General features: G+C 41.6%; 1 protein-coding gene across 4 annotated transcripts in view; it reads left to right on the top strand.

Moving 5' to 3' along the window:
• Nucleotides 1-25,965, top strand: part of LOC136883069 (uncharacterized) — a 77,235-nt gene that overhangs the window by 22,237 nt on the left and 29,033 nt on the right. For 3 of the 4 annotated variants that reach the window (XM_067155226.2, XM_067155224.2, XM_067155223.2), the window contains exon 3: nt 21,628-21,713. In XM_067155226.2, coding sequence (XP_067011327.2) covers nt 21,628-21,713 — 86 coding nt within the window. Of the gene's footprint in view, nt 1-13,417; nt 13,615-21,627; nt 21,714-25,965 lie in introns of those variants that run through there. The other variant, XM_067155225.2, reaches the window with a different exon arrangement.

The raw sequence follows: 25,965 nt of genomic DNA, 5'->3' as shown, positions 1-25,965 counted from the left end.
GATACCTCTCTACAGTGCTGATTGAAGTATAATCTCTGGAAATACATCACATGTGGAATAATGATTTACATTCGTCAGTTATGTCTTGGTACTGAAACATGCTGGTCAAGCATGATTTCCAAAATGTCTTACCAATGTTTCACTGAATTGGTATCAAACTGTTACTATATATGTTTCCAGCTTTTATCGATAGAGGGCAGCCCCCTCTGTCAAGAGCATTGATGATCTTGTTTCTACTAGGTCTTTTAATTATCTTCTCCTTGATATTTATTTTGTTCTGCTGATGGAGAAGAATAATAATATGGAGCCCTCACACACAGAAGCAATGTTATTACCTTTCAAATGGATGTATTTTAGATTTAAAACCGTGCTAAATCACTGCACAATTAACTTGTTCTGAAGATTGATATTGAGGGTAATGTACCCATTTGAATTTGCATCTCTTGTGTATGATCATTCTTCCTTTACTTTTCTTTTTATTTTGGGTGGCCGAAAACTCGTCTTGATACTCGGGGATTGGATTGTATGTGTTTGTGTGCGTTGTTGATATAAATGTAGTGCAACTAAATCTGAGCCTCTGTCTATTATAATGGGCTTCTCAATGAAACGTCTTTGCCCTCGGTTGAAAGTATGGTTCGTGTGTCGATCGGAAGATTTATTCTGGCCATACACAGCGATATTTGAGGATGATCGTGTGGCAATGAAGCCACGACATGTGCCGCTGACGTTCGCGGTGAATGGAACTATTTGGCCGCTAATGACGTTTGTCCTTATTAACTTTTGGTTGTGTTGCACTCTGCGAGTTGGCCGGATTTATCTGTTTGCATCGGTGGCCACTGTCATTTGCCTTTGAGGCGTTTTGTTCGTGTGGTTGAATGAATGAATAATTGAATGAGCCGAGTATTAAGATCTATTGAATTTATTTTTATCTGTTCATTATCGCCCCTTTTCTCTCGGATGCTGCCTCTTCTCCTTATTTGGTGCGCATCCCGATCGTTTTCGATCTGGATGCTGCCATTTTGATTTATTTCCTTCTTGGCCGCACGCTGGCCCGTGTTAATCTGATTGATTTATTTTCCGTTCTTTTCCCCAATGTATCTTTTTCTCTTTGCCCGCTTGGGTTATCTTTTTCTTGGGTCGAGCCTTTTTGTGTGCTCCTTGGTGTGTGGGATCCTAATGAAAAGAGATCGTGGTATTGTTTTAAAAAAAGGAAGGATATTAAAAATAATAACGGATAAGAAGTAAAGTAAGGGTGAAATGAATAAGGTACTCCCGACTTGTAATCATGTGTTGACCCTCAATAAATGGGAGCAATCGATTTAAGGCCTAGCCTAAAGCTATTCTCTTCGCAATTGTTGTATGCAAAATCTTCATGAGTAAAAATCCTAAGATCCCTTGCGTAATTATGCAACTGTGCGTGTATGTATTGATGAGTTCAGGATATCATGATAGGTTGTCATTCGGGCTAACTCATATACGTATGTATTACCCTATTATGATCTTACATTTTCTTTCTCAATTAATTATTTAATTAACGTTGCTTTTCAATAAACATTCATTTATCACTTGTTTGGATTTCGACTCTTAGTAGTGTTAGTTTAAGTTGGTACTGATTTAGGTGAATAACATTTCCAGTTCAGGGCAGAGTTATACGCCCTTCTTGGTCGCGATTCACGTGTAGTTTCCTCTTCTATCCTCCTCGTTGTCTATGTATTTATGTGAGATCGAGGGTGGGTGTGGCTCAGTACAGTAAAACTCTATTAAGAAGTTTTGGGCCCAAAAAAAATAAATTAAGCAGGGAACTTCTTAAAAAGGTAATGCCTGAGGCAGTGGAATGCTGCTGATATATGAACATTAACAGTTGTTTAACACTTGAATAATTAATACATTGAATAAACCCTGTGTAAGCGTTGCATGTTTTTCTTACTAATAAACATGGTATACTGCATGTATATGCTCATTCCAGGCTGTGGGAATCCCTTCCTGCAGTTCACTGGCATATTTCTTCACGTTTACCGCCTTTATGAATGCTTTTGCTGGTTACCTAGGAGCAAAACCTATCGAGAAGCCACGTGGTAGCACGAATAGAATAGAATGTTTGAATAAACAAGAACAGAACACCAATACACATATTTCAGCCATATGTTATTCTCAACAGTAATAATTATGTCACTGATAATAATTACTAACCTAATTCCGTGTCTGTACTGCTGTGAGAACTTGAAGTTTGCAAGACATAGCGCCTCCTCACCCCTCTAGGAACTCGCATTAAGTAATTTCTGACTATATTAATAACAATTCGACCATAGCCCTTTGTAAATCAACATTTAGCTTTAAAATTTCCATCATATTGGAGAAATGGGTCACTCCGCCCCTTAAAAAAGAGTTTTATTTGGCAAACGTTTTCAACCTACTTAACCTCTAAATGTTCTATGTCTTCTATGTTTAAAATATCATGGAGATCACCAATGTTATTTTCCGTTCTTTCTTGTATGCTTAATGCATAAGTTAAATTATTTTAAAACCTATATATCCACTTTGAATTTGACGAAATTAAATCCTACACTGTTTTCCTAAGACTTCATTCACGTCACCTTTTACTCTTCGGCCGGAGAAACAAATGCCTACAAGACCTGCCTAGCAACGACTTTACATAAGTGCATACTTGACCTGCTTATGAACTTAAACTATATTTGTTTTCGGCACAAGATAGTGATGTTCTGTTTACTCCCTTGACTGTGATTATTGTGTTTTGAACATTAACTGAATTGCTACGATATGATACAATGTTAATTTTTTGCTTGTGTTCAATGTATTAGTTGTTTTAAGATCTTCGCTAATTGGCTGATGATGACACTTGAAATGTGTTGAAACCGGTCCCAATAAACAGGTTGTAACTACTTTTTAGTTCAACTTACTACGGAGTATTGAAAGGTGGATCCTTCCCTATAATATTGTACATCTTCTTATTTCTCTATTCAATACGGAGCAATCATGAAGTTTTTAACCTTAAATGATAACGCTTACCAAGCAAAATCTAAAGCCTATAACTATTTAGGCCTTAAAATCAAGATTGCTAAGCTAGGCAAAGATATTAATTTTCTCAAACAGTGTATCGCGCAAAATTTAACCCCCAATTTTCTTAAACCTACCAGTTTTAGACATCGCATTTCTTATGATTGTTCAAGAACACAAAAGAAAGTTAACAAGATTTGGTTAACCAATGAAATTAAATTCCTTTATAGGAAGAAATCTTTCCTAAACAATCATCTTTACGAATCTCACCTCGAAGCAACTCGCCTACTATCAAGTGCTCAATGGGACTTATTTCAATCCCATATAGACGATAAATTATTCTTCACACTTTCCAAAAAGCAATCCACTCTAGACAGAAAACTTAACAATCTCAAAAATATCTCTACGACAAGGAAACCTTTTACTAAATTACCTAATGAACCAAAAAATCATGACAATATAATTAGTAAGTTCCACCCCCCTGTTGTAAACTTATCCAAAACAATCCTAGATGATAATGATAACTTAATCCTATCAAAAGGCCCTAAACATAACTGGCCTAACTTAAATAAAAATAACAGTGTTTTTAATACAATCACTGAATCTGAATTAGCTATCAAAAAATGCCTTTAGAACTACAGGACGAAATTAGACTTGATGTAAAAAGAAAACTTAATAAGATTTACACATCTAATGATATGGATTGAATGAGTGAGAATATGCACAAACATCAAGAACAGTGTTTTAATAGCACACGGGCAACCAGGAATGAGTTAGGTGGAAAATTTATAATGTCCAATAACGGACCATTTATGTTGGTATTATAAATTTACTCATTCGGACAAATATTCCAGGTTCCCTGCGGGAATCAACATCTATGTCATTTTAATGGACTGGTGAACTTTCTAGACCAGGGCCTCTCAGAGTACATGCGCCTGGTGCATGCACTGTGCACGGTGCAAAAGACGACTTCGCTTGGTTGACCAGAGTGCAGACCCCCACTCCTCGATTTGGAGCAATAGCACTGTCTCTCTCTTTCCCCACGCCTGTCTCACTCGCTCTGCCTGTCTCCCTCTTCCTCACTTGCTCCGTAACGCTCCAAATCCGAGCCGAGTTGAGCCGAGCTTAGCTGAGTAACTCTGCGCCCCAGTTTGCACGCGTGAGATTTAGGGTGTTTGAGAGACCCTGGTCTAGACTGTCAAGGTTACTTTATTATCATATTATATTATCATAACATATAATTATTTTAACATTAGTCATTTGCAACTAATATACTGTAGTAATATTTTACCAGCTCAACATTGAAACGTTTTCAAATTAGTGTCAACAACGCAACATTGGTTTAAATGAGTGGACATCAAGATCAGCATCAAAACGAACTTAATGAACTTTGCAGACTTTTAAAACCATTTTCCAATCATATTTTATTATCACAATATATCACCTTAAGTTAGAAGTCATTCGTAATTAGGACAAGCAGTGTTTTAGCATTATAAGTTGTTATTATTAAGACAATAGGTTCTTCAGCTGAAGATGACCCACTGAAGGGGTTGAAACCGGTACTGACATATTAGCAATCTTTAAGTACTTTATAATAGAATAAATGTATTGATTAGGTGGAAAGTTCCTGTCTTTATATTTGCGAATACTTTAACCATCAATACAGGCAATAAAGTTAATAGATTATAAATGTACATCAAGAGTCTTCCGTCAACCTGGAAGTTCTTGTAGCACATCTTGAATTCCCTCAGGATGAGTCGACCAACGGTGTTCATGGTCCTACAGGGCTTGTCTTGTTCTTGCCACTGTTTGATTACTCCCAGATCAAGTTCCTTCTTGATGGTCATGAGGATAGGTTCCTTGGGCTCACTCTGGTGTTTTCATGGAAACTCCCTCTCGACAGTGGTTCTCCTAGCCTCAGGTTCCATTGCCGGGTGCCCAGAGGATGCTTTGCCTTGAAGCTGCATTAACTGGATATCTCCCAGGTCTACATCGACTTCCGCATACTTATGAGTCCAGAGGTCTCCATCGTGCCAGGCAACTCTCAGATGTCTTTTCCCAGAACAACTTCATGAGTTGCATAGTCCAGAATCACCTTGTATTCTTCCAGAAAGTCATGACCTAATATGACGTCAGGTATTAGGTTGTGAATCATTGAGAAGTTGGCTACAATCGGCAGGTCCATACATTTAGCGGTTAGGTTAGTCTGTCCTTGGATGGAAAAGGTTACGCCATACGTTGCTCCCACTACTCTCCAGAGATGGCGAGACTTCATGGGTGGTAGTAATCTGGCAACAGCCCCATTTATAAACGAGTGACTTGCTTGGCTGTCGAGTATGGCTGAGAAGCTCTCATTGCCTATCCTCAAGATGATCGCTGGGCGAGGTTGGTCTGTTCTGACCACAATCTGACCAATCCCTCTCCCACTTGTTCAGGGTTGCTTGTCTGTTGTGTCTTGAGGCGCCTTCCTGTTCCCGGTCCCATCCCCCTTAATCCAGAATGGGCTGGACCTAGTTTTTCCGACGTCAACGCTGAGCACTTGTTCTTCAGGTGTTCCGTTCTTCCACACGGGTAGCACTTCCTAACTGCGCTGGTCTCTTCCGTAGCTTTGCTCTTGTGTTCCTCGTCCAGCTGGGTGATGATTCTGTGTAGATCATCAAAGGATCTCGGTTGTGATACTTTTACTAGGGGTCGAATCTTATCGTGGAGTAGCTCTGTGATGTCTGGTAAGATCTCATTTTCACTTCCTTCCGGGTGCAGACGTTTGATGAGCGCTAGCTCTCATGCCAGTGGATGGTGCCTCAGTTAGTAGCTTCCTTTTCACGGAGCTCTTCACCCCTTCAGAATCAAACCTAGGGAGGAATTCCCTCTTGAAGTCCGTCCAGTTTAAATTTAGACCCTTCAAGTTATTCCACGAAGTAGCGACTTGCCCCTTCAATTGCGATGTGATGAGTTGCAGGAAGATGTCCTCTGGTAGGTTAGTCCTTCCTAACAGACTGACCGATCCCTCGATGAAACTAGCCGGGTTCTCTTCCAGTCACCCGTGGAATTCTGGAAGGCTCTCTATAATCACCTTCGGGTCTAGGTGTCCTGTATTGCCGGTTAGGTTTGAGGGGGTTAGAGGTGTGGCAATATGTCCTGTTTGAGTTAATCTATTTTCTGCTGCGTGAAGGATGTTTTCCCTTATATTCTGCACATCTCCCTTGATGGTCGAAATCCAGTTTTCTAACCTTCCTTCAACAGCAGAAATACGGCTCCCGAAATTTCCCTCGACGGAAGAGATACAGATTTCAAAATTTCCCCCAACGGTAGAAATTCTCCCCTCAACCTGTTGCTTTATGCCGGAAACCTGGATTTCCACCTCCTCCTTGAGGTTCAAGATATCCCCTTTCAGCTTGCTTACTCTACTATCGATCTGGTAAACCTGTCCCAGTTTTGACCTGATGCCCAATATCTGCTGCGTTAATCGGTTGGTGACGTCACTACTTTGTGATGGAATTTCGTCATTTACGGTTGAAATTTTCGATTCTAGGCCCTGTTCAACTTTGTTAACCCGCATGTACACTTGTGATATTTGTCCTGTTAAAACTGAGTTAGCTTGAGAAATTTTGTCTGAAATTTGCCTGAAATTTTGTCATTTACTTTTGAAATTTGATCGGCAAGTTTGTCATTCTGTTCCGTTAAGGTGGAATTAACTCGTGAATCAACATCTGAGATTTTGTCATTGAGTGCCTGCATCATGGTCATTAAGTTAGAGCACATTTTGGGAATATTTACCTCATCTTCCAATGTTTAGTCGGAATCTTCGTCAACTTCGATGAAAGCCTTTACGGGATCTTCTTTTTCAGCGAGATCTTCCCGTAACTGCGTCTGGAGCGATTTCTTCTTCCTGTTCATTGGGAAATTTATCTTGGTGAGTTCGTCTTTGTGCTGTTTCACCAACATATTTTCTAGTATCACTTTCATTTTGATCATTTCACACTTCCACTCGTATTTACTCGTAAATTTTTACGACCTCGTCACGGTCGCCAGTTAATGTAACCACAATGACGGAGACAAAATGCTGTCAACTTGCGTACACGGATTTATTTCCAATTATTTACAAATTGAACACACATAACCTTAATCACTGTATCACAAAGAGAGCACTTCACTCCGAGAACACCAACAAGCCACCATTTTAACAACTGCCTATCACAAGCACATGGAGACTGCAACCACTGCATGTCAACTACCAACTTTACTAAGCCAATTCACATACTTCAAACACTCGTTAGCACGACGCATGCGTGGTCAGATCAACTCCTGTTAAACCATGACTCTTACTGAACAATAACTCGTCTCTACCATCAAGACCACCTCTTTATACTATATATTTGTCTGGCCAGGCTTCTAGAAAGATACATTTTCTTGTAAATTCTAGAGTGCTTAAGGTCCAGATATAACGTACAGGATATTCTATAGATGTTCATTCCCATACGGAATATGAAATATTTGTTCCGAATGAGTAAATTTATAATACCAATATAAATGGTCCATTATTGGACATTATAAGTTTTTTTTCCAGCTAACTCATTCCTGGCTGCCAGCGTTTCGCCCCCGTGTGCTAGGCTGGGCTCATCAGTTGGTACTTAGCACACCCACCAAGACGCTGGCCAGTGCATAGCGTGGAGGCCACTGCGTAGGCCAACTGCAGCCACCAGTAGCGCCAAAGCACTATGAGAGATTCCGTCTCGTTACCAAAAATTGATGCCCGCCTGGCCATCAGATGATATAGATGTTGATTCCCAAAGGAGTGAAGATGGCAGCTAGAGGAGACACGCGCAAGCTTAGTGCTGCTGCAGTTTGTGTTGTTTGTGTGGTAATAATCAGAGTTGTTGCGCTTTACGGTTCTCTGCACGGGTCTATTCGAGTTAAGGAATCGGTGTGTGCAAGTGAAAAAGTGAGTTCTCCTTTTGCATGGCTACTAGCAGAGAGAAACTACTACATTCCGGCGTTCTCTCTGACTGGATGCGCCATTTTCCAGACTTATAGGTGCCTCCCTACTAGCTTGGAGCCGAACAAGCCTAGGCCTGGTCGCTCAGCGATTAGGGGCTTGCTTTGCCTCCTACTACTGGCTGGAGATGTCCACTTAAACCCCGGTCCCACCACTTGTGAAATGAAAACAAGACATAAACATCTACCGTACTGTTAGAATGTGCAAAGCCTAAACAATAAGTTGTCTGATTGTGAACTATCCCTGCCAGACTTAAGAGAAGTTGACGTGATTGGACTTACTGAAACATGGCTCTCTTGGGCTAGTGACAGTGAACTACCACTCAATGCTAATTACAGCATATTCCGTCGTGATCGCGCTACTCTAGGTGGTGGAGTGATGCTAGCAGTGAACAGTGCGTTACCATGTAAACGAAGGACAGATCTCGAACCGAACTGTGAGTTAGTGTGGGTGGAGCTACTCTTTCCTCTACGCCCTGTACTTGTGGGATGTTACTACAGACCACCAAACAGCCCATTCTGTGACCTTGAACAGTGCCTGGACTCAGTCATTGCAGCTCTCCCTCACGGTGAAGTAATTCTAATGGGCGACTTTAACCTGTCTATAAAGTGGTCTTCTCCTACTACCGGACAGTCAGCTAACAACTGTGACACATACTTTATAGACAGTTTTATTAATAGCCTCGGACTGAAACAGTTCAATATGTACCCAACCCGTGGACCCAACACCCTGGAATTCATACTCTCCTCATTAGAACTTAACACAATAACCCCAGGCAGAAACCTTTTCCTGTGCGACCACCAGTCTCTCGATGCTACATTCCTCCTTCCCCACCCCTCCTCAAAGTCTCACAGCAGGACATCCTACCGCCCTACCTACATCTGACGCCGTGCCGACTGGCCTGCAATGTGTCGTGCCCTGGAATGCCTTCCCTGGAGTCTGCTCGAGATAGCTGATATCGAATCGGCTCTTGACCTGCTGTATGACTGGCTGCAAGCTGCAATTAAAGACTTCGTACCTGCACAACGGGATACTACCAGCAGATATCAACACTGGATATCACAAGAGACCAGACTGATACTATTTAATAAGAAGAGAGCTTGGCGACTGTGGAAAGACTTCCCTAACCCACACACTCACAATACCTTCGTTAAAATCCGCCGCCATGTGAGGTTTATGGTCAGAAGAGACTACACAACACACGTAGACACTGTCACTAAAAACATCCGCAGCAATCCCAAGCGCTACTGGAGTCTCATCAACACACGGAGAAGGACGGAGCGGATTCCTGTCAGCGTGAACCACAACGATGCAACAGCAGATGGCTCCGATCGCAATGAACTGTTCAGCAGGTATTTCTTCTCCAACTTCTTCCCTCCCTTACAAAACCAACCGCTCCCTCCCATTGATACAGCTTCAAACAGAACCCTATGAAGCATAACTACCACACCAAGTGAAGTTCACAACCTTCTTCAAACTCTTCGTACCAACAAAGCTACCGGTGCCGACACTATAGGTCCTCTTTTCCTAAAAAAAATTACTGCCAGCACTCTTTGCGTCCCACTCTCTAAATTATTTAACAGACGTTTTGCCGTGGGCTATTTTCCTATTACCTGGAAACAGGCAAATATTGTTCCAATTTTCAAATCAGGCAACAAATTTACTGTTTCATCTTACCGACCAATTTCTATCCTCCCCACGCTATCCTTTATCTTTGAAAAAATTATACACCAGCGTCTCCTCGCATTCACTTTGCCGTATATCTCAACCAAGCAGCATGGTTTTCTACCAGATGGCTCATGTCTAACAAACCTGGCCACTCTGCATAGCTTTGCATCACACGCCATTGCAGCTAAATCACAGCTGGATAACTGCTATGTAGACATTTCAAAAGCTTTCGATTCTGTAGACCATACTCTGTTGCTCCATAAACTCTCCGAACGATTTAATATACATGGCAGTCTTCTGACCCTTCTTGCTGGCTTCCTACATAACCGTTGGCAGAGAGTGGTAATATCAGGCACTTCATCCTCATGGTTACCAGTCACCTCTGGTGTCCCACAAGGCAGTACTCTTGGCCCCTTGCGGTTTTCTTTGTTTATGGACGATCTGCAGTCCGAACTCAACGAAACAGCGAATACCCTACTCTTTGCTGACGACTGCAAGATATTGAGGGAAATCAGGAATCCAGCAGATGCAGCTCTGCTACAGTCCTCACTCAATGCCCTCTCGAACTGGTGCCGTACTTGGAAACTTATCCCCAATCCAAAAAAATGCAGCCACATGACCATAACACTACATAAATCTCCTCTACCGACATCATATTACCTACTCGACAAGCCCATCACCATGGTTACGCAACAGTGTGACCTAGGTGTAATATTCGATACAAAATTACAATTTAAGACCCATATAGAAACATATACAACCAAGGCTATGAAATTACTAGGCATTTCTATCGCTTCACAGAAATTTCTGACCCCATTGCTCTTCGTCACTTCTTCCTCATGATCATTCAACCTCTCTTAAACTATTGCTCTCCGATTTGGACAACAGCCTATCCCTACAATACTAAGCAGTTAGACAGAGCAGTGTCCTTCTTTGCTGCAATTGTAAGGAACAGAAACTCCAAGCTCAGAAATCTGTCTATGCAGCAGGTATTAATGGCAATTAATATGTCACCACTGCACATCAGGCGACAGGTAGCTGACCTGAGTTTCCTTCACGTGATCTTAAATGGGCATTACCGCTCGGAACATCTTGTCTCACTCTTCTCTCTCCGCGTTCTTTCCCGCTCCACCAGAACCAAAGACCTTCTCCACATTCCCCACACAGCACTCAATACTTCAACGATCTTTCGTAATCCGCCTCCCAACACTCTTTAACAATATTAATAGGAGACAAGAGCTTGATATAGCATCAAATAAAAGTGTATTCGAGAGGTGTGTAAATAGTCTCTTAAAGATAATAATGATGTGAAGGGATTATACCGCCATCTTGACCCACGATGACTTGGCTATGAACATGGACATTCTCATGGTTTTCGATTTGGACAGTTGTTATTAGTAGACTGTGTACCTGATCTTGTTATATTTTATTATGAAAGTTTATGTTTGTTAAATAGTCTGTTGACAGTGCAAGTGAAATTTGCTCAGTGTAGCTGTATCTTGTGCTTTGTGAATAAATAAATAAATTATAAATATGAAATATTTGTTCTGAATGCGTACATTTATAATTCCAATATATATGGTCCATTATTGGACATTATAAATGTTTTTTTTTTTTTTTTCCAGCTAACTCATTCCTGGCTGCCAGCGGTTCGCCCCTATGTGCTAGGCTGGACTCATCAGTTGGTACCTAGCACACCCACCAAGACGCTGGCCATTGCATACTGTGGATGCCACTGCATAGGCCAACTGCAGTCACCGGTGGCGTCAATGCACTATGAGAGACTCCATCTCATTACCAAAAATTGATGCCCGCCTGGCCATCAGATGAATATGAAATATTTGTTCCGAATGAGTAAATTTATAATACCAATATAAATGGTCCGTTATTGGACATTATAAAAAAAAATTTCCAGCTAACTCATTCCTGGCTGCCAGCGGTTCGCCCCTATGTGCTAGGCTGGACTCATCAGTTGGTACCTAGCACACCCACCAAGACGCTGGCCAGTGCATACTGTGGAGGCCACTGCGTAGGCCAACTGCAGCCACCGGCAGCGCCAATGCACTATGAGAGACTCCGTCTTGTTACCAGAAATTGATGCCCGCCTGGCCATCAGATGATATACACTGACTGACAGTGACAATGCAACACCAAGGAGGAGTGGTTCGAAAGGGATGAAAGTTGGGGAAAAAACAGAGACGGCACGGATGAATAATTGATGTTTATTTCAAACCGATATGCAGGTTACACAATGCGCACGGCATCGACTCAGTAGGATGTAGGACCACCGCGAGCGGCAATGCACGCAGAAACACGTCGAGGTACAGAGTCAATAAGAGTGCGGATGGTGTCCTGAGGGATGGTTCTCCATTCTCTGTCAACCATTTGCCACAGTTGGTCGTCCGTACGAGGCTGGGGCAGAGTTTGCAAACGGCGTCCAATGACATCCCACACGTGTTCGATTGGTGAGAGATCCGGAGAGTACGCTGGCCACGGAAGCATCTGTACACCTCGTAGAGCCTGTTGGGAGATGCGAGCAGTGTGTGGGCGGGCATTATCCTGCTGAAACAGAGCACTGGGCAGCCCCTGAAGGTACGGGAGTGCCACCGGCCGCAGCACATGCTGCACGTAGCGGTGGGCATTTAACGTGCCTTGAATACGCACTAGAGGTGACGTGGAATCATACGCAATAGCGCCCCAAACCGCCGCGTTGTCTAGCGGTAGGGCGCTCCACAGTTACGGCCGGATTTGACCTTTCTCCACGCCGACGCCACACTCGTCTGCGGTGACTATCACTGACAGAACAGAAGCGTGACTCATCGGAGAACACGACGTTCCGCCATTCCCTCATCCAAGTCACTCTAGCCCGGCACCATGCCAGGCGTGCACGTCTATGCTGTGGAGTCAACGGTAGTCTTCTGAGCAGACGCCGGGAGTGCAGGCCTCCTTCAACCAATCGACGGGAAATTGTTCTGGTCGATATTGGAACAGCCAGGGTGTCTTGCACATGCTGAAGAATGGCTGTTGACGTAGCGTGCGGGGCTGCCACCGCTTGGCGGCGGATGCGCCGATCCTCGCGTGCTGACGTCACTCGGGCTGCGCCTGACCCCTCGCCCGTGCCACATGTCCCTGCGCCAACCATCTTCGCCACAGGCGCTGCACCGTGGACACATCCCTATGGGTATCGGCTGCGATTTGACGAAGCGACCAACCTGCCCTTCTCAGCCCGATCACCATACCCCTTGTAAAGTCGTCTGTCTGCTGGAAATGCCTCCGTTGACGGCGGCCTGGCATTCTTAGCTATACACGTGTCCTGTGGCACACGACAACACGTTCTACAATGACTGTCGGCTGAGAAATCACGGTACGAAGTGGGCCATTCGCCAACGCCGTGTAACATTTATCGTTCGCTACGTGCGCAGCACAGCCGCGCATTTCACATCATGAGCATACCTCAGTGACGTCAGTCTACCCTGCAATTGGTATAAGTTCTGACCACTCCTTCTTGGTGTTGCATTTGCTCTGTCAGTCAGTGTAGACATTAATACAGCAATTCATAATAATAATAATAATCAACATCTATATCATCTGATGGCCAGGCGGGCATCAATTTTTGGTAACGAGACGGAATCTCTCATAATGCATTGGCGCTGCCGGTTGCTGCAGTTGGCCTACGCAGTGGCCTCCTCGGTATGCACTGGCCAGCATCTTGTTGGGTGTGCTAGGTACCAACTGATGAGCCCAGCCTAGCACACGGGGGCGAAACGCTGGCAGCCAAGAATGAGTTAGCTGGAAATTTTTTTTATAATGTCCAATAACGGACCATTTATATTGGTATTACAGGATATTCTACAGCGTTCTCGTCTACCCAGTACCATTCTGGATGTTACAGTGTGTTTCACAATTCTGTAATGAATTACAAATCATTAATACAGGTAATAAAAATTATATACAGGTTCTTACCTTAACTAAACTCATATAAATATCTATATGCAGCAATTGTTTCATGACATAACCTCACAAATAATGCGATCGTAAACTAATAATGATACTAATAAGTGGATGTACATCACAAGTCATAATAATAATAATAATCATAATAATAATAATAATCATCATAATGATAAAATAATAATAATTTGAGCTCGATACTTGCATTATTTACTCATGGGAGAGAATATTGTTTTCAAGTTATATCAGTTTATCACACCCGTCAACTGTAGGAGATGTTATACATGGTTTATTAGTAACAAATTGCACATAAACAGTGTATAGACCTGGTATAAAAGTTATATACCATTTATTAATAATACTATACAGATTCGACTTGACAGCTTCCCAGAAGTTGGAGCGGTGGCGCCAAGTTGTTAACGAGAACGATCAGCTGATAACACACCGCTAGAACAGAACCCCACTAAGCCATCCTCTTGTTCAGAATAACTTTAACATCATAAAATACAAAATTGTAATTGTATTTATTAATGAACCAAACAGGCGTTCAGCCCCGAATACATGTTCACAATAATAATAAATAAATAAATAAATAACTAATAATAAACGCAGTCCAACCCAAGCCACCACTCTCCACCACATACAAAATAAAATGAAATGAACACCTCATCAGCCTGTTCTATGTTTACAATCTGCTGCTGGTGTTGCAACTTGCTGCTTGTTATCACTCACACGTACCCACTCATCACGCGACCTTCTTGCTTCAGCATTTTCATCACCTCTATTGTTCCCTGACCTACTCCAAAATAAGCTACACCAGCAACATTACACTATTGCATACCAAACCAGCCATGACACTAACATTGCATTCAATCTTTCAGATTCCACCTCCTATAGTACAAGTCTAAATAATAACAACAATATTCCGTCATTGCATTCCAATCCATCATACCACAGCTTTTACCAATCAGCGTTAACATTGCTTCATATCATTTCACTCCGCCACAACACTCCATAATAAAATCACCTCTCCATCCCCCAAAAACTTCGACCATGCATAACAAATACCAATCACGCCTACACCAACACCTCTCCAACATCACACTCCTTCCTCCTCTCCATACAAACAAACCACAATTTACAAAATTGTAATAAAATCACCTCTCTCCAGCTCCAAAAATTCAATACTCATACCAGACACCAATACAATAATACCCCCTCCCAACTTCCACGAATTCGGCCGTAAATAAACCATCTCAATACCATACCATACATCACCTAATCATACATACTAAGCCTCCAATGCTTCCGACACCATATCTCAGCAATACAACACATACCAACACCTCTCCAACATCATATTTCTTCCTCCTCTCCATACAAACAAACCAAAATTTACAAAATAACAATAAACTCACCTCTATCCAGCTCCAGAAATTAAATACTTATACCAGACACCAATACAATAATACCACCTCCCAACTCCCACGAAGTCAACCATAAATAAACCATCTCAGTACCAAACCATACATCACCTAAATACTAAACCTTCAATACTTCCCACACCACATTTCAGCAATACAGCACCAACTCCGCATTATATACCACCTCTACTTATATCACCACTTCTCTCACACTACATTCCAACGATATAACACTTTTCCAACACCACATTTACCACCACTCCTCCAACTCCAAATATCACAATAAATATATCACTTCGCCATCACCACATCTCAGCCTTCACAAATTATTTACCATCATAACCTAATGAAATTACAATGAATAACCAATACCAGTCACGCATATACCAACACCTTTCCAACATATTTCTTCATCCTATACCACTTCTCCATTACCATATTTATACCACCACTCCTCCAACTCCACATATCAACAATAAATATACCACTTCACCATTACCACATTTCAGCCTTCACAAATAATTACCATCATAACCTAATAAAATTACAATGAATAACAATTACTAACATATCATAAAACAAACAGACCATGCAATCCTGTCCTCTTACCCAACTCCGCCTAACTAAGTACTCAGTCCCTATATTCCCTAATCCATTAGAATTTTAACATACTATCCCCTTCCCTTATACAGATAACTATTCCACCCCCCTATTCCCCTGCCCACCCTCTAACTCACTCTCCTTCATTTTACTCTCGCAGGCCTTTTTTGTCGCACAAAAATACCTGTTCAATTCACCCCCTTTTTCCCATTGTTTAATAATCCATCTCAGTATTGCGTTCTCATCCCCTCTCCCCAGTATTTCCCGATGCTCGGCACTCAATAATCCATGTCTTAACCCCCTCGTTACCTCACAGTCTCTTAGCAAGTGAAACTCATCATTCACATCTCCACAAAGTACACACCTTGTCTTATCCCTGCCCTGTAACCAGCCTTTATTCCTTGGCAGACCTAAAAGCCACCACATCATCCCATATCGTTTTGACCTATCGACGTATCTAATATTCAACCCTGCTATCTCCTCTATTTTCGTCAAAACAGTCAGCGAATTTCTTAGTTTGCTTTCCCCCAATAATTTCTGCCTATGGATATCTCTAATTCTCCTTTCCAGTATATTCATCCCTCTCACTTCTGTCTTTGACCAAACCTCCCCCCACAGGTGTCCTAATCCTATCCTCTCCAAATATCCCTTTATTTTTTCTAACCATCCACCCTTATACATGCTCTTAAATTGCTGTACATATGCTGCCTGTAAAACTCTCCCACCTTCCTGTCTTTTTAGATTCATCCAATATCTAACTATTCTTTTCACACCCTCTGATTCCAAATCCTCCCCACACATTAATTCCGCCCCTACATTTGCTGTACACCTCGGTAAGCCCATCACTAACTTGGCAAAACTACTAACAATCCTTCTTAGTTCCTCTCTTTTCTCATCCAGCCCCCAAACTTCTGCTCCGTATAATACCCTCCCCACGATTACCGACCTGAACATGAGTCTCAGTGTTTTGTAACTGATCCCCGGGTACTTGAGTAGCAAATTTCTGACTGAGGCTAAGGCTGCCAATCCTCTATATTTCACTCTTTTGATCTGGTCACTCCAAGTTCCTTTATCATTAAAAATAACTCCTAGATATTCCAGCTTCCTTACCTGTTCCAATCTTTCTCCCTGAATTACCCAATTCCCTTCTATCTTTCTTCTTTTGTTCACCTGTACTACCAATATTTTAGACTTATTTCCATTAATTTTCAATCCCCATTTCCTCGCAAATAGCATCACTGACTCTAAGGCCCTGTTCATCGCCCCTGAAGTTAACGTCATCAATAACACATCATCCGCAAATATCAGTCCTGGCACTTCCAAACCATTAATTACTGGTACAGCCCAATTTTCTGCCCCAAACCCCTCTAAAATATCGTTGATAAATAAAATAAACAGTATGGGCGATAACTTGCATCCTTGTTTTAAACCCACCTTGGACTCTAATGGTCCACTCATTCTCCCTTCTCCCAATTTTACACAAAACCTGACGTCCCTATATATTCCTTCCACTGCCCTCAACATCTTCTCCGAAATCCCTAACCTTCCTAATTTCTCTAGCAGGGCCTCTCTATTTACCTTATCAAAAGCTTTCTCAAAATCTATTGCTGCTACATAAACCGTACTTCTAGCCATATTCTTATACTTTTCTAAAATAGTCTTTACTATCATTATATTATCCACCGTTCTTTTATTTTTCCTAAATCCCCCTTGGTAATCTGTCAAAATTTCATTTTCTTCCGCCCACCCGCTTATTCTGTTCGCTAGCACCCCAGTATATATTTTACTCAAAGAATCCAACAGAGATATACCCCTATAACTGTTCACATTGTTCCTACTACCCTTTCCCTTGTATATAGGGCATATAATTCCTGTTTCCCATTCCCTAGGGTAATTTCCTCCCTCGAATATCCTATTGAATAGTTTCACCATGCCCTCTATCATTATCTCATTTTTACTAATTTCCTTCCAAAACTTATTATTTATACCATTACACCCCCCGGCCGACTTCGCTCTGGCTCTGCTTATCACTCCCCGGATTTCCTCTCTTGTGATTTCTTTATCCAAGTCATAAATTGCCACTCCCCTATTCCTCCAAATTACTTCTTCTCCCGAACCTCTCCATCTATCACCCCCCTTTTTTCCTAGTAATTCATCGAAGTGCCTGACCCATTGCACTTCCTCAATACTCGTTCTCTCCATATTCCTTCCACCCTTAATAATTCTATTAATCTTATCCCAGACTCTCTCAAAATTGTTAGTCTTGCAGTCATTATTTATGGCTTCCATTTGTTCCTCTAACCACGTCTTTTTTGTCTCAGAGATTTTCTTTTTATACTCCTTCCTCAATCTACAGAAAAACTCCCTTTCTTGGCTCCCACCTTTCCTTCTATATTCTCCTAACGCATCCATCACCTTCCTCCGCAATCCTTCACACTCCCTATTAAACCATTCTTCTCCCTCTTTCTTATTTCCTTTTCTAGCTTTCACCTTCTGCGCTATCATCTTTATTGGATGTAGCAACAATTCCAAGGCTTTATCAGTATTATTCTCTTCTAACGCCCCTTCCCACCCATATTTCAGAAGATGTAGCTCCTCCTTTACTACCCTATTCCAATCCCGGCCCACCTTCTCTGTCCATTTATACTTATTATAACCCCTCCCTCGTTTATCCTTTGTCTCATTTTCCTTCATTGTACACTTCTCTTCCTCTCTTTTCAGCATAACCCTCACCGGGAAATGGTGTGACTCAATCCAATCTCCTATTTCCATACTTACAACTTCCTCAATCATCCCTTCCGAGCTCAAAACCATATCTATCACACTACCCCCTTTCTCCGTAACATATGTCAATTTCCCCGTCCTGTCACCCTCTATCCACCCATTCAGAATATACAAGTTTCCCACAGCACACATCTCTAGGAGCTTCTCTCCATAACTATTTGTAATTTTGTCCTCACTCCTTCTGCTTTCTAACAAACACATTCCATCCTCCCTACTATAAACTGGGCTCTGTTCTCCTATTCTCGCGTTCCAATCCCCAAATAACAACATATCCTCCTCCCCTGGATACATTCCCCTTATCCTACCAATATCCACCAATAACTCTTCAAAAAAATATTTATTTGCATATTCTGAATTACTAGGGTGGCAGTAAACAAAAGCTAGATTTATTTTCTTCCTCCATCCCTCTCTCCCTCCCAAATTCAATCTCAGCCATATGGTTTCCATCATATCGGTCTCTATATCCTCTACTCTTTCACTAATTTCTTCCCTAATTAGAACTATCATCCCTCCTGGTGCTCGTCCCTTATTCCTCTCTTTTCTTCTATATTTATATTTTATCTCAAACCCCTTCCATGCAATCTCCCTCCCTGTTTCCAACCACGTCTCCAAGAGTGCCACAACATCGAAACTTTCAATTACTTCCCTAACTTTCTTGTTTCCTAATTTGCTCCTTACTCCTTCAATATTCACACATCCTATCTTCCAATATTGTTATAACTTTCCCTCCCTCCCTTCTAGGTCTCCCCCTCTATTCTTACTTCTAGTATTTATCGACCTCTCTCCCTCTGTATCCTCCATCCCTTTACGTACTTTTCCCCATATGTCTTTTAAGCTCTTACTCCTGACTTTACTCATAATTTTTTTACCTTCTTGTCGATCTGTCTCCTCTTGACCTTTGTTGTTCACTACACCACTGCACCCTGTACTCACCCCTTCTTGCTGCTCACCCCCACTCACCCCCTCACTATTTTGGACTTCTGAATCCACCTCCCTTTGTCCTTTCTTGCTCACTGCACCTCTACACTCTCCTCTCCCAGTTTCTTGCGGCCCACTCTCACCGTCCACTTCACTATCTTGGTCTTCTGTCTCCCGGCTGCACTGCCCATTCTCTTCCGAGATGCCCTGCTCTCCTGCCACGTCCCTCCTCCTCTTCTTTTCTTCTTTCTTCTTCCCATCTTGCCTTGTCCTCTCACCACTCTCAACCCTCTCGTTTTCGTCCATTTCCTTTAGCTTAGTCACTGAATGAACTCTGACCCATCGCCCGTTTGTCACCTCCAACCTCAGACCTCTTATTTGGGCCTTTAGCCCCTGGTTCCTCGCTCTCCTAAAATACAAAATAATAATTATCACGAATAATATCGCACTTTGGATGAGAATGTGAGATGAAACAAGGAGTGAAATACCAGAGAACTTCTACATCCATGAAGGAGACCGCCTTTATTAAGTGTACGGTGTTCTTTTCTGTGGTAATTGGAACAAATGTGCCTACGGATAGTGTCTTGTTGAAACGAATCCAATTTTGTAACCGTCTTAGACCTATTTCTATTTTTCCAGGGAGTTTCAAGTCTGGATGATCCCATTGCTCATTCCTCAGCAAATAATTTTTTTTCCCTATGTTAGTTATGGTACTGCTGTTGACTGAAGCTGTTCAGCTGTTCTCTGAACCATTTGAGCAACAAGTAAGAAGGGCGCCCTGTTATCTTTATCCCTCTCAAAAATATTACCTCACATTGCACACTATTTCACGAGATTGGCTGCTGAGAGGAATTCCGCGACCGAAAGCCTTCTTTTTTCTTGGGTACTATACTCTTAGCATTAGGTGTTGACAAGGTAAAATAACTGCATACTCAGGGCCCTGAAGATAACCTAAAGACAGTTAAATAAATACTGATCTAATGTTATGTATTATGTTAATAATTTGAGCATTTATATACAATATATTACTCTACACTAAAATGTATTACATAGGCACTCTACTTTATCACTAAACAATAATAGAAACACTACAAAAGGCAATTGTTAATTCACATTTTCTCTACCGGTCTGCAGCACTCAAAACATCAAGTCAAAACATAAAATGCACGTAGTGTAAAACTGTACATTACGTACAAGCAGTGCTGTCTGGCAGGCCTGTTAAGTTTTATTTTCCCATTTTAATCCTTTTCATTCTATGGATAATGGAGAAAAGAAAAGCAGGTTCAAAGTTATTTACAGAAATTAGTGCATGAGAAAGTTTTGGGAATATTACATGTGGGTGACTAGCTCGGTGACATCAGGTACACAGGGAATGGTGGAACACAGAGTGGAGATGGGAGAGTTCTAAGCATGAGCTGCATTGCACAATAGTTTTCTATGTCCAGGGGCTCTATAGTCTGAATTGTTTAAGTGGGAAAACTTTGTATACCAGAACACTTTAAGTGTGAAAAATATATGTATATCTGCATGGGACCGAGAATATCACACGTCTTAGGCGGGAACTTCTTAACAGAGTTATACTGTCGTAAATCTGATGTTGATTTTTCGTCTTGATGGGACAAGAAAATAAAGGACACGAAAATGATGGGTGGTAAAAGTGGAACCCATCCAAGGAACACTGCAAGGAGTGCTTCTTAAAATACCACACTAATAAAATATTGTTAGGAGTGTTTTTGACAATATAAAGGTTTGTATGGATTTGCTTTCAAAGTGTTAATAAATATCTGTGCATTCTTTCCCATATTTACCTGACTTTAAATTGGAGTTGCAGATATTGAGTGGTCTGGGAAGACTTAATTGAACGTTTTCACACTTCCTCTTAAAACAATACTCACCAGCACCACCACCACCACCACTACTTATGAACATTTATCCAGCACTCTGCATTATGAGCGTAGTACTTTTAACATTCAGTAGAGCCAAGTGTCTATGTGGTGAGAATGTATGCCAAGATGTTTGTAAACGTGGTGAAATAAAGTATTTGGTGATTTCAGGAGACTTTATTTCAAGTACCATTACCTGCCTCTCCCACCTGAACAGAGCCCTTGTGGTTTGTGTCTAACTAATTGATTGCATTTTCTTTTTTCAGACCTCATGCTCGGCCATGCTTCTTGCATCGTACATTTGGCAACTGTGACATTAAGATTATAGTTTTAGTTACTCTTAAGTAAATTTTTTGAGATGTTGGTATTGACACACTTTTGTTTTTAGATGTGAGCTCTCCTGATGTGAGGGACAGTGCAACCCTCGCCAAGCACAAACTGGACTTGCCTGACTCGTATGATAAGTCTTTGGATGTAAGTGTAACCTCCCTTGGGTTATATCACTTGCCTATTTTAAAATTAATCTAATAACTTGATCTGGCGGAAAATTAAATTCCAATACCAAGGAGCAGTTATACTAGATAATCGACATTCGGGAGGCATGTTTGTGTTGACAAGGAATGGTATTAGTAGTGCTACTATGACCTTGAAAACCAAGTTTGCTTTAAATACGTGCTGTACCATTGTGAGCATTCGTTATCATCCAGTGTTGATGTGTGAGTCAAACATGCCTCTAAGGAGACGAAGAAGGCAGTATCAGCACCTTACTGAGTTTGATCGTAGCCATGTATAGGGCTACAAGAAGGTGGATGTTCTCCCGATATTGCAGAAAGACTTGGACAGTGCTTCAGTGCTGGCAGCAGTGATCCCAGGAAGCGACTGTCTCAAGAAGACCGGTCGCACATGGGCCGCTGCAGCAACCATTGGAGCTTCAGTTGGCACCAGAGTGATGCAGAAAATTGATTACTTGACGGACAGCTCGGAGCCAGACATCCTGTAGCGTTCATGTCGCTAACTCGGAATCAGTGTCATCTGCGACTGCAGTGGTGTCAAGCTAGAACTCATTGGAGGGCGGACTAAAGATGTATTGTGTTCTTAGATGGGAGCCATTTCTGTCTTGGTGCCAGTCAAGGCTGTAAGTTGGTAAGAAGAATGCAGGTGGAGCACTTGGAATCAAGGTGTCTATAGACATATGAACATATATAGGGTATCATGGGACGAAAAATGCAGCGTCATTGAATACTAGCATTAACTGTTGCTGATTTGACGGACCAAGTGCAACAGGCATGGAACTCCAGCCCACAAAATACATATGGCACCTGTGACCTGGAAACCTAAACAATTGCTTATTCTAAAGTCGTGTCTTCTTGGTGGTGGGATTTTATTTCTGCCAGTGTAATAATAATAATAATTGACTGCTAATACTGTGAACAGACACCAGGATGTTAAATAGAGGCAGGCAAAATATGAAAAATAATTCAAAATAAGAAATGGCTACATCATCTATAGTGCAGAAATAAATAAACAGGTTGAAATTTTCACATAGTTTTCTTTATTTATAGCAAAGTTTTTCAGCAATAGTGCAAACTTCATTGAATAACGTGAGAAATCAGCACTGCAGTTTTCTTATCGAGTCTGTTCTCCTTCTGCATATATTCTCGACAGGCCCACATTAATTTTCAGTCACAAAACTTTCAATATTATTTTTATTTACAGTCGCATTTTAATACTTCCATACTTTTTTAGCGATAACTACCATTATGAGGGGCCGTTGACCTGGAATTTGTACCCCTTTGGACAACGAGCATCATCGATTCAGGATTGTGCTTTGGTAGCAGCTCCTTGGTCAGTAATACTATTGTCAGAGGTGACCTTTGAAGTGGGTTATCAGTAATTCCCCACCCCGACCCATTCAGAAAAAGTATATCATAATACACAATAAAATTACTGTAGTTTATTTTTCACCCAGCAGTTACTTTCCAGTTTAGGTTTTCTTGAAGCGTACTCCCCCTGTGATGGTAATTTTATCTTCTGGACCCTAAGCGATTCTAGTGCTTAGTGTAGGCCTAAATTCTGTCCGATTTTTCCTAACAAACTGCAAACTACTTCTGTGGGATAGTTATTGTGAGGTACACTTAATACAGTACTGCAAGTACACCATTACTCTATAGTGCAGAAGAGCAGAGTGGAACTCCTTCATTCACAATTAATTTCACAACGTTCACGAGTAACAAAAGAAACTCTAATAAGTTTAATTGCCAACTCTCAAGCACTGAAACGAGGAGGGTTGGGCAGTGTTGACTTTGAATACTGAGCAAGGTGCTTTAGCAGTGAAGCTTTTTATTATGTACTATGAAGATTTCTGTAAAGTATGAACATTTTACAAAAATACCATGTATACATAAATAATCCTTGCAGCCTAATTTTAGGCAGGGAAATTTTTTGAAAAAGCATTTTTCTATTTGTACAGCTTTGAAATATATTTACCAGGACGGTTTGAAAAGTTCTCGGAATCACCGCTAGATGTCAGTGCTAGAACAACAAGGTTCCCGCGCAATAATCACACATCCTTTGTGAGTGAACACGTGGCGCGTCAGTGCTCTAGCTGCAGGAGTGTGGTAGTGACGACTCTTTGTTGTTGTTCCCGCGTAGTGATTTGTGACAATGGAAAAAACTGAGATCCGAGCAGTGATTAAATACTGTGTAAAGAAAGGTATGAAAGCAAAGGAAATTCATGCTGACTTTCAGAACGCACTGGGGGACTCTGCTCCTTAATTTTCAACTGTTGTCAAGTGAACCAGCGAGTTTAAATTTGGTCGGGAGAGCTTGGATGATGATTGCGTAGTGGACGGCCAGAAAGTGTTACGACCCCAGAATTTATCGCAAAAGTGCATAAAATGGTCATGGAGGATCGTCGACTGAAAGTGCGGGAGATTGCTGAAGCTGTAGGGATGTCTTCTGAATGGGTATATTATATTTTAACCGAAGAATTGGGTATGAAAAAATATCAGCAAGACAGGTGCCGCGGCTCTTGTCATTGGACAATAAACGCACCAGATTGGAAATGTCCGAACAAAGTCTGGCCCGTTTTCAGTGCAACCAACAAGATTTTTTGCGCCGGTTTGTGACTACAGATGAAACTTGGGTCCACTACTATACCCCAGAGACAAAACAGCAGTCAAAGCAGTGGAAACATGCTGATTCACCACCACCAAAGAAAGCAAAGGCAGTGCGTTAGGTCGGAAGGGTCATGGCCTCAGTTTTCTGGGATGCAAAAGGCATTCTGCTGATAGATTATCTTCCTACTGGCCAAACAATTACGGAGCAATGCTATGCAAACCCCCTAGACCAACTACAGGAAAAGATACGCGAAACAAGGCCTGGTTTGGCAAGGAAAGAGGTCATCTTTCATCAGGACAACGCTCTGCCGCACACAAGTGTTATTGCCATGGCAAAATTTCATGAACAGGGGTACGAATTGTTGCCACATCCACCTTATTCACCTAATTTGGCACCATCAGACTTTCATCTATTCCCCAAACTGAAAATTTTCCTCGGTGGACAGAGATTTTCTACAAGGGAAGAACTTACAGCAGAATTGGAGAGGTATTTTGCAGGCCTGGAGGAATCTCATTTTCGAGATGGGATCAAGGCATTGGAACATCGCTGGACCAAATGCATTAGTCTACAGGGAGACTATGTTGAAAAATAAAAGCAGTTCCACCGAGGTAAGATACTTAATTCTAGTACATTCTGAGAACTTTTCAAACCACCTATGTATACTGAAAAGACTTGTTGTGCTGCAATCTCTTGCTACTTGTCATTGACACATGTAGGGACAGGAAAGTGGTGACCATGGCCTTAATTGAGGTACAGCCTCATCTGAAAATTGGAAACCACAGAAACCCATCTTCAGGGCTGCCAGCTGTGGGATTCGAACCCACTACCTCCCGAACGAAAGCTCACAGCTGTGTGACTGTAAGCGCACAGCCAAATAACATTTATCTACGAGTAAATAGGAATTTCTCTGTTGCAAACCAATGGCAAATTGTGGAAATTCACAATCTTTTCTTCAGAATTCTCTGTGAAACATTGCATTTCATAAAAAGTCTGAAAAGAATGCTATTGCTGTAGTTTTCAACACACACATTCAAACTCTCTTTTCACATACACATATCTTGTTTTTGATTTCTGGAGACTTTGCTTTTTGTCCATCAAATGCACTGTGGTTATTGTTTATTCAAGACAATTACATTGCTCGACTCTCAGCCTGCTCTGCCCTGCCTCTTCAATGATGTGGAACTTTTCTTTAGCCCTGAACAACCTATAATGAGAACTCACAGCAACCATCTTAAACGCTTGCCACCAACGGAAATTATGTGATATGTACGCGGCACGCTTCTCGCTTGTAACGGGAACAGAGTTGCCAGCAGAGTGGATGGAGAAATTTAAACTCCCAGAAGCACCGTGCCAACCATATCATTCCAAATTTTGAAAAGATTATGTGGGGATTATTGGTGTATATATGATATTATATAATATGAACGTTTTCATCTCGACGAATCTTAAAACATCCTTGTTTCCATAGCGCTAGCAGCTGTGGTTTGGAATATGTGAACTTTACGAGGGGGTTCCCAAAAAAAAAACCAGAATTATTTTTTAACAGCTATGTATTTTCATAATCTTTACAAAACAACCTTATTCCCTTCAAAATACTCTCCATTAC

This window comes from Anabrus simplex, chromosome 11 (genome assembly GCF_040414725.1).
Source record: "Anabrus simplex isolate iqAnaSimp1 chromosome 11, ASM4041472v1, whole genome shotgun sequence".
NCBI classification, from domain to species: domain Eukaryota; kingdom Metazoa; phylum Arthropoda; class Insecta; order Orthoptera; family Tettigoniidae; genus Anabrus; species Anabrus simplex.
Note: the sequence above shows the minus strand (reverse complement) of the source record. Positions and strands in the feature narration are given on the sequence as shown.